The sequence below is a fragment of the Gouania willdenowi genome, chromosome 1, assembly GCF_900634775.1.
Source record: "Gouania willdenowi chromosome 1, fGouWil2.1, whole genome shotgun sequence".
Lineage (NCBI taxonomy): Eukaryota > Metazoa > Chordata > Actinopteri > Blenniiformes > Gobiesocidae > Gouania > Gouania willdenowi.
Window position 1 is genome coordinate 16056061 of NC_041044.1, and position 15254 is coordinate 16071314.

At 36.5% G+C, this 15254-nt stretch overlaps 1 protein-coding gene across 1 annotated transcript; it reads right to left on the reverse strand.

Moving 5' to 3' along the window:
* Positions 1-1614: 1614 nt before the first annotated feature.
* On the reverse strand, positions 1615-10225 carry LOC114470771 (E3 ubiquitin-protein ligase RBBP6-like). The gene is made up of 12 exons (XM_028459106.1): positions 9972-10225; positions 8785-9060; positions 8431-8535; positions 7220-7319; positions 6633-6672; positions 5074-5112; positions 4722-4855; positions 4430-4602; positions 4204-4307; positions 3892-4112; positions 3342-3662; positions 1615-2491 (listed from the first exon to the last, which is right to left on the reverse strand). The coding sequence occupies exons 2-12, from the start codon at positions 8843-8845 to the stop codon at positions 1972-1974; spliced, it is 1818 nt and encodes a 605-aa protein (XP_028314907.1). The 5' UTR covers positions 8846-9060; positions 9972-10225; the 3' UTR covers positions 1615-1971.
* Between the last annotated feature and the right edge of the window lie 5029 nt (positions 10226-15254).

Sequence of the window (15254 nt, forward strand, 5' to 3'; positions counted from 1 at the left end):
AGTTGGTTCAGGTGTTGTTTCTATGGTGAGTTTCTCAAACATCTGACCTCAGGTGTAAGTGTACATAGGTGTGTGGGAGTGTGATCATTATGGTGGTCTGCTCTGTCTCAATTTAAAATTCTATTCATAAAACCTTTATTGGCATGACAAACATCTTTACATTGCAAAAGCAAGTGTGACGTTGAACAATGTACACACAAAAAGACATTGAAGAAGCATAATTTACATAGCACAAAAATAATGAATGTTAAAATAGGAACTTTATTAAGTAACATTTATGTCTCTGTCTGTCAGTCTTTATCCGTCTGTGTGTCTCCGTTCTGTCTTTCTTAAAGCTGCAGTATGTAGAATCATGAGATGCTCCCCCTCCCCTCTTTGTTTTGAATCCTATCTTCCCTTAACGTATCCTTGTGAACGCGCACAACTGTGGAGCCCTTAGCAACTTTTTACTCAATACAGACGAGTGACAAATGTAGCGACGTCATCTTGTGTCATTGAAGTTGTTTTAGCGACTCTGACATGAATGCACATATCACTCTATAGTTACTGTCCAGAACAATGGCTACTGCCATCAGTTGGTCCCCGCCAGAGCTTACTGTGATCTCAGCAGCCGCTCAGAGCCGAGTGACAACCACCACTCACGCATCCAGACTGTAAATGAATTGAGTCTTTCCTCCACTTTTGATAAGCTTCTCTTAGGTTTACATGCAATGTATCCCGTCTGTTCTCACTCTCCCTCTGAAGCCAGTACATGGGGCAGACCCTGCACAGTCACGGGGATTCGCGAGGATGCAAATCAGTCCTTTCCTCCTGAGTATGTTTGTGCTTCTAGACTGTTGCTTCTCCACATTGATCTGACTTTTTCCTTTTGCTTTGCATTGTAACCATTGTGCCTAACGCCAGGATGGAGACTTCTCCCACTGGAACTTCCACCATTTTACCTTTACTACGGAGGACGTGAGCGTTCATAGACTTTTTTTTTTAAAATTTTACTTACTTTACAAGACAATCTTTGATGTTGACTCAGTGCTGCCTCTTCCTCACAGATCTGTTTAACTTAATTCTCCTCAGAGGTTTTACCTGCAAGTAGAAACAAAAAAAGATAAGAGTGTCATGACAACTATGTAGCATAACATTTAGTTGAGAAATGTGCCAAAAATTACAGATTAGAGTCTTACTTCAATGTTCATAAGAGCTTCAATAGGAATATGATTAGGATCACTCCAGGCAGAGGAGGATTTCCAGGCCTGTCAGAAGGTGGGACTCTGTGGAAGTGAGGGTGATGAGGGGCTTGTTAGTGGGAGTTTGCTTCACTTTCCATCACAGGGCCATCAACTCTCCTCAGCTTTCCCGGAGGTGGTCCGCGCGAAGTCCGACATTCTTCTCCCATCCTCCTTCGGCTTTCAGCTGGGGATGGAGGATGGTGAACAAGTTGGAGGCCATGTTGGTTGGAGGGAGGCAGTGAATGAAAAACACCATCCTGTGGATAGTCTCTTCTGACCCGCGTGTCTTGTCCAGTGTGAGACCCATCATGAAGTGGGGGGTGTGGTGGAGGGAGGCTGTGGGCGGCCAGTGGAGGGGTTTTCACTAGTGAATGTCTTGCACTAGAACTACTATTCTTTTCTTTTCTGGGTGTGGTTGAATTGGGGGCATCTTCTGATTTGTGTTTATTAGGCTTTAAAGATTTTGTAGCAGCTGCAGAAGACGAAGACGACTCTTTTTTGGTATTGAATATTTCTCCAGTTCTTTTCATAATTTTATCATTCTTTAACTTTAAACCTTGGCGTTGGTCTTTCCTTTGGAGGATTTCTCTTTCTTTGCTTTGTCAGGCTGAGCTTTTGACTGCTGTGATGATTCTGATTCATCGGCCTTTCTCTTTTTCAACATCTTGGTTTGTAGGTTTTTGTTGCTGGACTTGGTAGTAGATGAGGAAGAGGATGGGGGAGGAGGAGGCACAGCTCTTCTGTCTGTTTAGTCTCCTCTGTCTGCCCTGTCATCTCTTCGTCGTTCTCTCTCATGAACTGAATAATTTCTGGGTGAATATGTCCTTCGATCTCTTTCCTTATCTCTACTGCTGTGACCCTTGTGATGCATTGAGGGCTGTTGATTGTCATCATTTTTGAAGTACTTGCTGTCTGCGTAGTCCTTCTCCCACTGTCGATACCTTTCTCTGTCCCAGCGGTCTTGGCTTCCAGGACTCTGACCTTTTAGTTCATACGGTGGCAGTTCTCGGGGAGGTGGCTTTCGTCCACCAGGGCTGTGAGCCCTGTAGCCAACAGGTGAGCGAGAACGTGATCTAGCTCTATAGGACCCCCGATTGGAGAAGGGGGACTGCGGGAACCCAGAGCGCCGGTAGGCATAAGACCTTGAACGAAATATTGTCCGTGAGCGTCCATAACTGCGCCCATTGGGTCTGGAAAATGGGGAACGTGGGTAAGACCGATCGTCTTTGTGGAAGCCTTTTGTGACCTCATCAAGTCTGGAGGTCGCTCTAAAAAAAAAAGAAAAGGAATGGATCAACTATTTTATATGCATTGAACATTTACATTTTGCATTAGTGAATTGAGTCAGAACCAGCAGTTATAGCATTTTATACAGAATATACCAACTTGGGATGGCCCTACCACTTTAATAAATCACCAAAACTAGCATTTTTGACCAATCACTGTCTGAATCCTCAACTACACCACTTTGTAGGTTATCATCTTTCATTCCTGCTGTTTTGCAACATTTACTGAGAAATATTACAGTGAGAGAACAGAAAAGCCACTTTGCACAGGGTCAAATATTTGAGTGAGCAGGACGTTCATCAGAGTGAATTCTAGATCTTTAGCCGTGCAGTTAGAAACCACATCCACTAAAACTACTGTTAACCTCATTTTCACATTACCCTAGAAATGACCCACAGAGAGAAAGGACATCTTTTTTTTGTGTAATAGAACAAATAATCAACTTTTAGTCTTGAGACTTTGATATTTGTATTGTTTGCACAATTTTACTATTTCTGAGCTAGATCTGGGAGATATGTTCTGAAGAGAGTGTTATTTAGCACTATTTGTTCACAACAATGTGCTAAGCAGAATTACACATGAATGAGCAACCATTTATGATGAGCTAAAATAGAAGAATGATTAAAATGCAGGTAAATAATATATATTTTTAAATGTCTAAACGTTTGTTTTTAATGGTTTGTTTTGCAACAAGACAACAGGAACAAAGATTTTGAAGTGAATAAAAAGGCTAAAACTGATTTTCTGCAAAGCAACTGCAACTTGAGGTATGATTCTGCTCCTAACATTCAGTGGACTGTCTGAGGCTTCCAAAACTAACAGGTTACTCACTTTTCCATCCGGTGATGTCTCGGTTTGTACAAATCCTCCTTTGAACTGAAAGGCTGAGGGAGGGGTGGTGGAAGACAGACAAGTGGGGGCTGGGAACCAGGGGCCCCCCATGGAGGATTAAACACTGGGTGTCCAGAAGCATAGACGGGCTGAGGCTGGTAACTAATTATGGGTGGTGGGATGAGGCCAGGGCCTGAGGTGTATGGTGGGAGGTATGGTTGTGGTGGGGGTCCGTAGAGGGCTGGGGAAGGGTACAGAGGAGGAACGGGTGCAGGAGGTTCCACTGGTTGGAAGTGACTGGAAAGATGCTCTTCTCTGTTCCTGTACATGCATGCAAAAAAATAAATAAAATCATCCACTCACTGTTTAGCTTTGCTCACATTTAAATACTATTATGTTGGCTTTTCAAAGTAAAATGTTTTTTATGCCTAAGCTAAAATTTGCTAGTGTCAAACATCTATTAAACATTGTTAATGTTTCTGAAAGTAGAGAACAAGTGATTTCTGACTAAATGCTTTACAAACATTACAGTTAATGTGCAGTGACTGACCGGCAGCTTTGAGCTGGAGAACTGGTAGTTGTTACGGTGATGGGTGGTGTGGATGTCGCTGGTTTGGCTGTAGAAGTCTGTGGGATGTTGACCTTCAGTGGATCCAGTTGTCTTGAATGTAGCCTTGATAGCTGTGGTGGTGGTGGAGGCAGAGCTGGGTGGTGCACCTGTGCAATCCTATGCACTGCGTATGTCGTCCCATTCTTATAGTTGTTCACAACCTGCATGAATCATCACAGATGAATTTTATTATACTGAACACTGCAAAGTCAAGTAAATAACAATATGGTAGTGTGTGCGTCTCAGGTTTACCTGTCGTAGGAACTTATTGGCAATGAGATTATCAGGTGAAACATCAGACTGTTTACATGTGAAACAGACGTGATCCTCCGAGTCCAACAGGGCAGTTCGGATACCTTGAGACAAAACACTCAAAATCAACTTATGAATTAACACTATAACATGTTCACACATTATCGAGCTTAAGGGTCAACTATGGAAATGTTATACAGTTGGTGAGAGGCAGCTTTTTACTCACATTCATCACAATAACTGTTTCCACAGCAGGGTATCAATACAGCATCTATCATCAGTTTGGCACAGATTGGACATAAAAGGTTGTATGGAATTGGATCAATCTCCTCTTCAGACGACGAATGCTCATGTGGGACAAACGGGGGGCGCTCCTTTTTGCCTTTGGCATATGCTTCACTGTAAAAACGTTTCGTTATTTTAGCAACAAACATTTTCGTATGTGAAATAAACATGGCAGTGCTGCTTTAATGTGCCAATATATTCATTATTTCTGATGGCTTCTGTTAAAAACCTACGCATCGATAGCAGGTATTACAGATTCCCCAGTCACGGTCAGCATGGCTCCTTTGGTGCCTGGCTCTGCTTTCACCATGAAGCTCTGAGGGACGCCCTTGCTGGTTTTCACTGGCTTAGGTTCCTTGTCCTGTGTCTGGGAATCATGAGGAAAATAAATAAATAATTTATTTCCCCTATAAAAGATAAAAGTTTTTCAAAAAAGCACTGAACAAATGACATTAGCATCAACCAGATTGGCAGTCTACAAAGAAAGGAAATATCCAAAAATCACAGAGAGACCAGGATAAGCCCTGAAATTCAAAGACACTTCACAGTTGTGATGCATAAAGATGTGAACACATTAAACAGTACCTTGGTTAATTGGGCGAGAGACATAGGAGAAGAATCCATCTGCAGGAGAATCAGAACACATATATTAATGTTATTAATGTTTCTAGCAGACATTGTTGGACAGGCATTTCCCCTCCACATCTGTGTCCAGTCCAACTCTTTTTGTCTTTGCAAAAACTTTAATGATATTCTGCAGAGTAGTCCATTTTAACACAGGCACATTGAAGCAAGTAATTTAGTATATATTTACAAATTGTTTTGTCTTGACAGTTTCTTTAAAATAATATAAAAAAGATTACACATGTACAGTGCTTAACAAATATATTAGTCCAACTGTCAAAAAAGAGAAAGAATTGGCTTCAAGTGGACTTTGATTGCACTTTCAATGTTTTACTGTTTGGAATAGAATATTTAAAATGATGTCTGGTTTTGTTGTTTTATATTGTACAGGAATCCAAGTACCAGTACATCATTTAAACATCAAATAAATCTATTTTAGTTGTGCTTACAACAGAAAGAATTTTTTTAACAAAAAAATCTATAATTTCCATAAATATTGGTCCACCAAAGATGATTTTGGTTGTGACTCATGTTCCTTTTGAGTAGCTGAGAAAAAAAAAAACAGTTTAATGGGATTGTCCAATATTATTGTAAAGCACTGCACACAGTTAGGTAGGAAAACAAAAACAATAGTGATATTTACTTTTCTAAAGTTGGACTATACACACTGCGAGTCTCATCTCTTCTTGCTCGGCCATTAAATTAATTACGATTCTTTAGTTCTCTTGTCTTGAAGCTTAGTTAACAGGTAACATCAAGGATGTGAATGGCCAAGTCAAAGCATTTCACTTGTTAAAACTAGCTTCTTCATTGTACTGAAAACCACAGTTTTAACAACGCACTTTAAACTAAATCCTGATCTTCAGTGAGAGACACAGCAGTAGGGTGTATTTTAGTGCAACAGAGCGAAATGTAAGCTTTTAAGTTATGTGCACACCATACTTTGAACAACAACATTAGAATGAATAATGTACAAAAACAAAAATGACACTGGCAAATATCACCTACAGGAGTTTACTCTTAGCATGTAATAGATCTTTAAAGACAAAAATCATTGTGGGGCCTTTCTAAAAACACTCCAGATAAGTTGATCACAATAAATTACAGCCAGAGCATTAAAAATATTTTTACAGACATCAGAAAAAACATTACTTTTACACTCTTGAAATACATTTGTTTGGCCTGAAGCAGGCTACAAACCCTTTCAATATGAATTACAACCATCAACAGTTAAAAGGTTTTTCAACCTTTCATAATATAAACAAAGGAGGTATGTGTTTTTATTTTAATCCCATGTCATTCAACCAAAAATGTCTTTAACCATTAAGAAAGTGAACCAACCTAGAATAGCATTTAGTCAACAACACACAGAACCTGGACACTAAACAAACAAAAACTATCAAACTTGATGTGTATTAACAGGATGTTCTGTAAAAATGCCCAAGAAGCAAGAAAGAGGATGAGATAATAGAATGGATGAGGTGAGACAAAATTATTGTTTTGGAGATTGTTTTACTTACGGGTCTGAATGATTCCATCACAGCTGTTTCAGAACGATCTCTGCAGAAACAAAAGAACACATCGACGCAATCAGACAACTTCATGGTTCTACACTAATTACTGATAGCATGTTCTTGAATTTGTGGTCATTTCAGAAACATTGAAATGTGATTTGTGGGAAATTTATCATTATTTTGTATTAAATATTTCAGGTTTTTTTTTAAAAACATGTGCACTAGACAAAGAACAACCTAAAAATACTTTTTAGAATATGGAAATGCAACCGATATGACGTAGAACAGCTGATTCAGTTCTTTCTTATGTTTTCGTTTATCTGACACAATATGAATGACAACCTTCTGAAATGGACATAGCAACTGTATAAAACACAAACTAAGTCTTCAAAAGTCTACAAAACTCAAAAGTGTAAACTGACACGTAATTTACAAACTAAAACAAAACTGGGGACATTTTAAAAAGACAATGTCAGAGGTTATAAACCTGTCATGTTTGGGAGCACCTTTTTTTTTTTAAATCATAAGAAATGTAAATGATTACACCTGAAATTTCTCGATTTAATCTTTTGATGTACAAATAGAAAACTTACACAATGAACGTCTTGCCAGCTGGTATCACTCCACCGATCGGCGTACGACGGACGATGACAGATGAGTGTCTTGGGATATGAACTTCCTCATCTAAGTAGTCTGTAAAAAGGAAAACATTACAAAAAATTTAGCCTTGACATTTCTCAATATTTAGAAAGTAGTGTCTTCTTTGTGAGTAAACAGAAACCCATATTAAATAATGGGAGTCCCCTGTGCTACTTTCAATCAATAAACAGCAAGATAATAACTGTCTTCTTAACCACTCTGTGATGTTTATTTGTAAAGACGTCATTTTCTAAACAAAGTTAATGATATTTTACCAGTTTAGGAAGCTTATAGAAATATTTACACTGCATGTTTACACAGTAAGAAATGCTGAAAACACAGATGATGCTACAATCAGAAGAGATTTAACAATACTTGACCTCTTTAGATGATATAAAGGGACAATGAGTTTGACACTGCTTTAAATGGTTCAATTAAACTATTGTGTAACAAAAAGTATTTTTAAATAAATTCCTGTGATTTATATTTTGGGGTGAGGGGGACAATTATATGTAATAAATGTTTTATTGAAAATTGAAATCTTACTTTGTGCTTTTAACTTGTTTTGTGACATTCCTTTTATTTTATGTGTTGTTTTTGTTTACAGATGTTCAAAAATAAATCAATCAAGTGTCTGTTGTGTGTCAGGGAATTGGGGTGACAAAATGTTTCACAATCACTTTCACTGTCTATACTCCACCTTTAAAAAATATTTCTATTTTCCATAATTCCAGCATTTTTCATTCAAACAATACTGCTCATAAACAGATAGAATAATACATGCATTGCATATTTCTTTATTTTGCTGACATTTTTCACACTTTTTTTGTTGCAAAATACCACAATTTAAAAATGATGTCAACTGATATATTTGCCTGTTATACATTGTGTCCCATCACTACCAATAGCAGACATGTAATATATGGTAAAACAATAAATGTGTAGTCAGATTATATTTCATCATATTTTAAAATCTTTACAGATTCAAAAACAAACGTAATTTCAGTTTAGAGCCTACATACTAATGTGTAAAGATGAAATTGTTAATCCATTGCTTTAATTTTTTATATTAATTTCAAGATATTTCTGAAATTAAATCTGACGCACATTCCAAGTTAAAAAAAAAAAAACAAAGCATTGTATAGCAAGGGTTAAGGTTACGTACCTTCTAGAGTCTGTGCATCTGTGATCTGTAGGTCGCAGTGTCTGGACTTCAGACGTTCCTTAGTCATGATCTGTGTCTTTAACTCAGTGAGAGAGATGTGCAACCCACTTGTAAACAGTTTGTTTGTCTTGCTGGGAGCACCTGATGAGCATGAGTCTAAAGGATGAGACGTGATGATGGTCTCACCGGAATACTTTTATTATGCACCTCCGTGCACACAGCGTAGCATCACATGCAGTCTGTCAACACGCAGTGAACCGAATGCCCCCTCTACAGGCACAACATATAACATGCACTTCCTCAGTATGGTGGCTCTGTTTGGACAAACATAATCATTTAGCAAATGATCTACACCACTGAAAGTGACAGTTTTATATTCCAGTTTGGAAGAAAACTTATAGTGAATAAACGACATTTTTACACAACTTTCCACGTCAACCTGAATATGGAAACAGTTTCAACACTGACCACAAGGGCCAAATCTGATCACTTTAATTAGAAAAAACAAAGTCCTTATATGTTTGCTGAATACAAAGCGGACAATGGAGTCCTTGGTTTAATTCAGATACTAATATCCGTAGAGACAGGCCAGACCACCAGTGAGTGGTACCGCGTACTCCTTCAGTCCGTCTGCAAACAAACAAACAAACAGAACACAAAGGACAAATCTGATCACTTTAATTACAAATAAAATCCTTGTATATTTGCTGAAAACAAAGCGGGCAATGGAGTCCTTGGTTTGATTCCGATAAAAAGAACCGTAGAGACAGGCCAGACCACCAGTGAGTGGTACCCACTCCTTCAGTCCGTCTGCAAACAAACACAGAACACACCAGTGTCAGAACATCCAGGAAAGTGCGTAAAGCTCGATTATGTACAAGCTGTACACAATCAATGGTCCGTAGTGTAGTGTCCGTGACGGAGAGCCCAGACCGCCGTCCTGTGGTAGTGAACAGCGGACCCGGCCTTCCGTGACACTTAGTCCCACAGACAGCGACTATAGTTCGGATAATGAACCACAAAACGTCAACAGAGCTATTTCAAACGTCTACAGAGTCCGTGACCACCATTAGACACCGAAAACTAAAGCAAAAGTTAGTAAACTACACCTGGAGGTTAGCGTGCAGACCTAACAAGGCTAAGCTAACGGCGTTAGCCAGGTAACCGTTAAATGTACCACACGATCCACAGTCACGTTATGGAGTACGAATCCTCTTAAATGCACAATTATGAACATCCAGGACAAAATAGAAGCTATATTTCCAATTGAATCTTCAGTTTTAATCCGTAAATGCCACCTTGATAATCCGGAACGTTAAACCTCGCTCTCCGAATGTGAGCAAAGCTTTACAAAAATCACTGACAAGACATTAACCTCAGGAGAAAGTGGGGTCGTCAAATGATTAATTTGCAATATAGTTCACTTCGTAATATCACAAAATTAGTCGTTAAAGTTTACAATATTACAAACAAGCAGTATTTACTATTAATTAATTTCACGGAGTTAGTCGTTAAAGTTTACAATATTACAAGAAACTCACCTTAGTCAGGAAATGAGGACACTTGTCTATATTTGTGTGTTTGCGGGATATTAAATTGTTTGCTGTCTGTTTAGTTTATTAGCACAAACTCAGTCGTTCCTGAGAGACTTCCAAACAGTAACTGACAAAATGCTAGATTCAAACGCTGCTGCTGTCGTTTAAATTTGCGTTGTCATGACTCCGACTGGAACAACGCGTCAACGTAATCGATGACGTCATTGCAACAAGTACATTGACTCCCCAGCTAAAGGTCTCATACATAACTTTTGTGCCTCATTAAAATATGCCTGTGTTAGATATATTAATAAGAATATTAATGTGCTTGTGTTATATATCATGTATATTAACGTGCATTGATATGACTGAATATATTCCCAAAATCAACTACAAGCAACAAAAAAAATTGCAGGATTTTATTAAATATTTGAGAATTATTTTAGCAATATGAGATTAAAAATGCTGCCATTATATGATATTAGCATGGGGAAACTGTGAACCCTGTGTCATTGAATTAATGTATTTGGAGGTGAGATACCCACAAGAGAATTATTTGGTAATTTACAAAATGATTCATGTTTTCTCTGCAGTCCTGCAAGCCAAATTAGATGCTCAAATCCAGTGATTCTGAACTGGTGGGTCGGGACCCAAAAGTGGGTTGTGGACCTGTATACTGGGTGGGTTACGGACAGCCGGTCAAAAATAAATAAATACTTAATGTCTCTCATGTTAGGCTTGTATTTTATTTTGAAATAAACTTTTGTTTTGACAGGCATGCTGTGAAATGCATGTTATACAGGAGTATATATAGATTTATGTTTTTTTAAGAAAAGCTTATGTATGTGTTTTGAACAGCTATTTTTAAGAAAACTAAATTTGGATGGTTGAATTCTAAAAAAAAAAAAGAAAAAAAAAAAGTGAGTCGTGATTTAATAACTGTGGCAAAATGTGGGTCCCAGGGTGAGACCATTTGAGACCCCGACCAGTTGAATATGGGCCACTGACCTTGAAACAAGTGCTTTCCAGCATTTGCACAATAGAAAATGTATTGAATGAAAATGTATTTTAACAAAGTAATGTAGAACAAAACAAAGTAAATTTAACATTTATTTTCTATAGGTGATTTATTTTTTCTTTTTAATCCTACCAATTATTCTTCAGGAGGACGAGGATCTGTTCCTCTTGGCTGAACATCACCAGATGATGGCGTGGGAAACTTTTAGAGGTCACGTGTTACCGTAAGTCTGTGCAGCTCCATAAATAATGGTTGGAGCTGCCTGCAAGTGGATCAGCTGCTTATTGTGCACTTTTTGCTGCACAGTGGTCCTTTCCACCTCTGGGATATTGCTGACATATACAAACAAAACTAATAAAATAAATATTCTTTTATTGACTTAAACTAATGGGTGTGTTTTTCTACCTGGGTTACACATGCATCCCTCATTCATATATCTCAATTTAACATAAAATAATTTACACACATATTGAAACATTGCCTTTCAATATCCTAGTAGATCTAACCCAGAGGCCAAGCTCTATTTAATTGAAAAGATGGCCACATTCTCTGCTTTCAATTTTTTTTAAATTAATGAACCATTTTTTTTTTGTGAAACATTTGAACATTTTTTTCAAAATAAAAGTGAATTATGGGTTAAGGTTTTGTTTATTCAGACAAGGTTTTAGAGGAAGTTAAATAATAATTTTTTCACAATGACTTTTTTCCGTCACACTGATTTTTTCTTTGTGACCCTAATTTGATCTCATATGTCTGGGCCATCCAGTAATATTTTACAATATAATAAAAGAAAATGTCTATTGGTACAGTTACCGAAATACAAGTACGTAGAGTCTTAGGGTTAGGTTAGGGTATAACCCTATATCGCAAAAATTTTTAGGGTTAGGTTGAGTCTTAGTCACCTAAACTGGCCAATGAGGGGCGTTGCATACGGATAGAATGTCGGTATGTTGATATGGCAACCGTACGTACAGCCACTGCCTTGATGAAATTGTCTGTGTTTTTCAGATAGCTTAACGCATCTTGGGGAGCACGTTAATTTAAAAGACCGTAATTCCGCTAATATTTGCTCTCGAAGAAATTCCACCAGTTTCTGAAAGCTAAGAAGTTGCTCTTTACAGTTCATTATGGTAATTTTAATCACACGTGACAGAATCATTAAAGGTTCCGCTTTGCTTTCACAAAAATCATCACTCACAAGGAAAAGAGAAAGAGGACTATAGAGGAAGTGATAAGAGATTAAAAGAGATCAATAATTAACTTTTTGATTACATGACTTGAAATGCATATTTAATGATTATTTACTGTTCTGTAAGCTTTGAATTTTTTGTTATAGTGTTAATTTCTAGGAGGAGATATTTCTCAGTGTTAATGATTTTAAGATTTTAAGAAGGTTTAAATAGATATTTTTGAAGGACAGATTGTTAAGTCTTTGTTATGAAGAGAGAAATTAGCCGTATGGACAATAACAACGTATTTTATTTTTTTTTTGTCTTTTGTCTTTACATGGTATATTCAAGAAAATGTTGAGTAGTTTGCAGAGGTTGCCCCAAGTGTCCTTTTTTTTTTTTTTTTTTAAATCCAAATATGGTCACCCTACTATATACTGTATAGTAAAATAAGATGAGTGGGTTATGCATTAGATGTCACCACCCATTAGATGGGAAAATTACTTTAAAATTGCAATACATTCTATATTACTTGTTGCATAAAAACATAACATATTTATTTTAGAATATTACCGCCTCCAAAATGTAACTGAGTTACACTACTTTAAGTTACTTTTAACTAATCACACATTTATGTTATGTGAAGCCATTTTAAAATACAAATCCTATTACATTGATACCATTATAGATTCATATCTACAAATGTAGCACCACAAAACACTTTCCTTTACCTTTTAAATAAAAATATGCAAATAAAAATGTATCTAGTAAAAAACACTCACACAAAAGAAAACCCGAATGTTCAGGTATCATTAGGTATGAATTAATGAATTTGAAATCGTGGGAGTAATTCCACCTTACAAATGTACACACTGTTTCCATGGCCATGCGTTATGATTTTCAACAGTCTGCTCTGCAGGAAGTCGTTGTGAAGGTTCTTCTTTTATGCTGCAGAAATGGCTAAAATTTACAGTTGCCTTAACTTTTTTTTTTTTTTTTCATTTCCATTGGAACATCAGTGGAATTCATTAAAGTCTCCATGTAACTGCAGTTACTGAGATTGTAACCAGTAATTTATTGCTGATTTTTGTTTCAGTAGTGCTTTATAATGCTGTGTTACTTAAAAAAGGAATATATTACAGTAACTTGTTACTTTTCTAACGCGTTACTCGCAACACTAATCACCACAGGTGTCTTTTGGTTATAAAATATAATCTGCTGGTGTATAAATCTGTGAATGTGTTTGGTCCAGAATACATAAGTGAGATGTTAGTCAGGTATGAACCCAGCAGGTCTCTCATATCTATGGACACAGGTCAGATAGTGGAGCCCAGAGCTCACAGTAAACATGGTGATGCTGCTTTTAGTTGTTATGCTGCAAAGAAGTGGAACAAATCCAATTAGAACATTTTTAAATCTATGTCCAAAGCTTTTCTTTTCTTCACTTCTTTTAACTGAGGAGAATTTTTTTTTTTAATGTATAGTTGTATTGATGATTTTATGTTTTTACTTTTTATATCAAACTCTGTTTAATGATTTTAATGAATTTTAGACTCTGTTTAATGTGTTCCTTTGCACATTTTAATCATGTGAAGCACATTAACTTGCCTTGTGTATGAAATGTGATGTACAAACAAAAATTTGCTATCTCTTCTAAAAATATAAAAAAAAAAAAAAAAAAAAGATAATAAAGAGTCACACCACAATATACTGTAGTAGTACTGGGTAGGTAAGCAGTGCATGAGGGAAATAAAAAAATCTCACTCAATTGACGCAGGGATTAGAAGTATCAGTCCCTGCTGTTCTATAGTCGTACATACAGTAATACAATGAATATCTATACTAATACTTGATCTCAATTAATCCATATTTATCTGTATGAGATGTAGAATCATTCATCTGCAGCTCTGATTTAATGCATCACAAACTAAAATGTTAATATTAAAGCTACAATGTATCCATGTGGGGCATGAGAAAGGCTTTTCTCTTCTATTTCCTCTCATAAAGACACAGTTCATTATTGTGATGTCAGTGTGTGGCACATTCATAACTATTATATCAAATGTTTGACCAGGGAACCTTTTTTCCCACTTTAAACCTAAGTTGGAATGTATTAAACGCAGTGTGTTCATTTAAACAGTATAGTATTTGGAGAGAAGAGGAAATAATCCAACATCAAAAGTCTCCATCAGATCAAAGCGTTTCATCACTTTGATTTTCCTGTTGTTTTTTATGTGTTTTTCACCATCTCTCAGTCCTCACTATCCCCTCATCTCAGTACAGTTCGCTTTGAAATCTAATACATGTCTAATGTCTAATAAATATGTTCTTTGAATCCAGTTTTTGGATCTTTTAATATATTTGAAAGCTTTTAGGTGCAACACAATGATCACTTCCTCCTCACAGTAAAAAGAAGTTGGGTCCTGTGCTGCACAAATTCATTGTATTTATTTAATAATGACTATTATTATTTAAACATATTATATAATTATACAATTTATATTGTATAGAAATTAATTTACAGTATGACATCATTATATTTATTTATCATTGTTAATTATCAAAAATACGACATTTATAATCAATAACAATTAAGTAAATATTATAGATTTATGCTGTGATGGCAGGAAAAGTAAAAAAAAAAACAAGTACATAATATCTTCACTGACTTTTTTTTTTTTTACCAATACATACAAACACAAGTTTAGTTTTTCTATGTAAAAGTCACATGTTCGACTATATCCTGTGTGTTTATTCCACTGAGTGGCTGCTGGTTGCATTTATTAATAATGAAATTCATGTTGGGTGTGGGATACATATGTACTGTATATGTAAATACGTATATATGCATATGTGTGCATCCATAAAATGAAGAGTCCGTCCTTAAGACTGCTCTACTGTAAAGTGTCTTGAGATACCATTGGTTATGATTTGGCGCCATACAAATAAAAGATTGATTGATTGATTGATTGAAATAGTTCCAATGTGCTTTACAATATGAGCTCATTCACACACCAATGGATAGAGCAGTCATGCAAGGCACTATAGCAAACATTTGGAGCAACTTAGAGTTCAGTGTCTTGCCCAAGAACACATGGACTC

Bases quoted from the DNA above. Each gene is read 5' to 3' on its own strand.
- LOC114470771 (XM_028459106.1), bottom strand. From the start codon at position 8,845: ATGTCGTTTATTCACTATAAGTTTTCTTCCAAACTGGAATATAAAACT. The intron at 8,536-8,784 runs GTGTAGATCATT...TGTTTACAAGTG, and splicing joins TAAAACTGTCACTTTCAGTG to GGTTGCACATCTCTCTCACT. The intron at 2,492-3,341 runs GTGAGTAACCTG...TTTTTTTTTTAG, and splicing joins AGACATCACCGGATGGAAAA to AGCGACCTCCAGACTTGATG.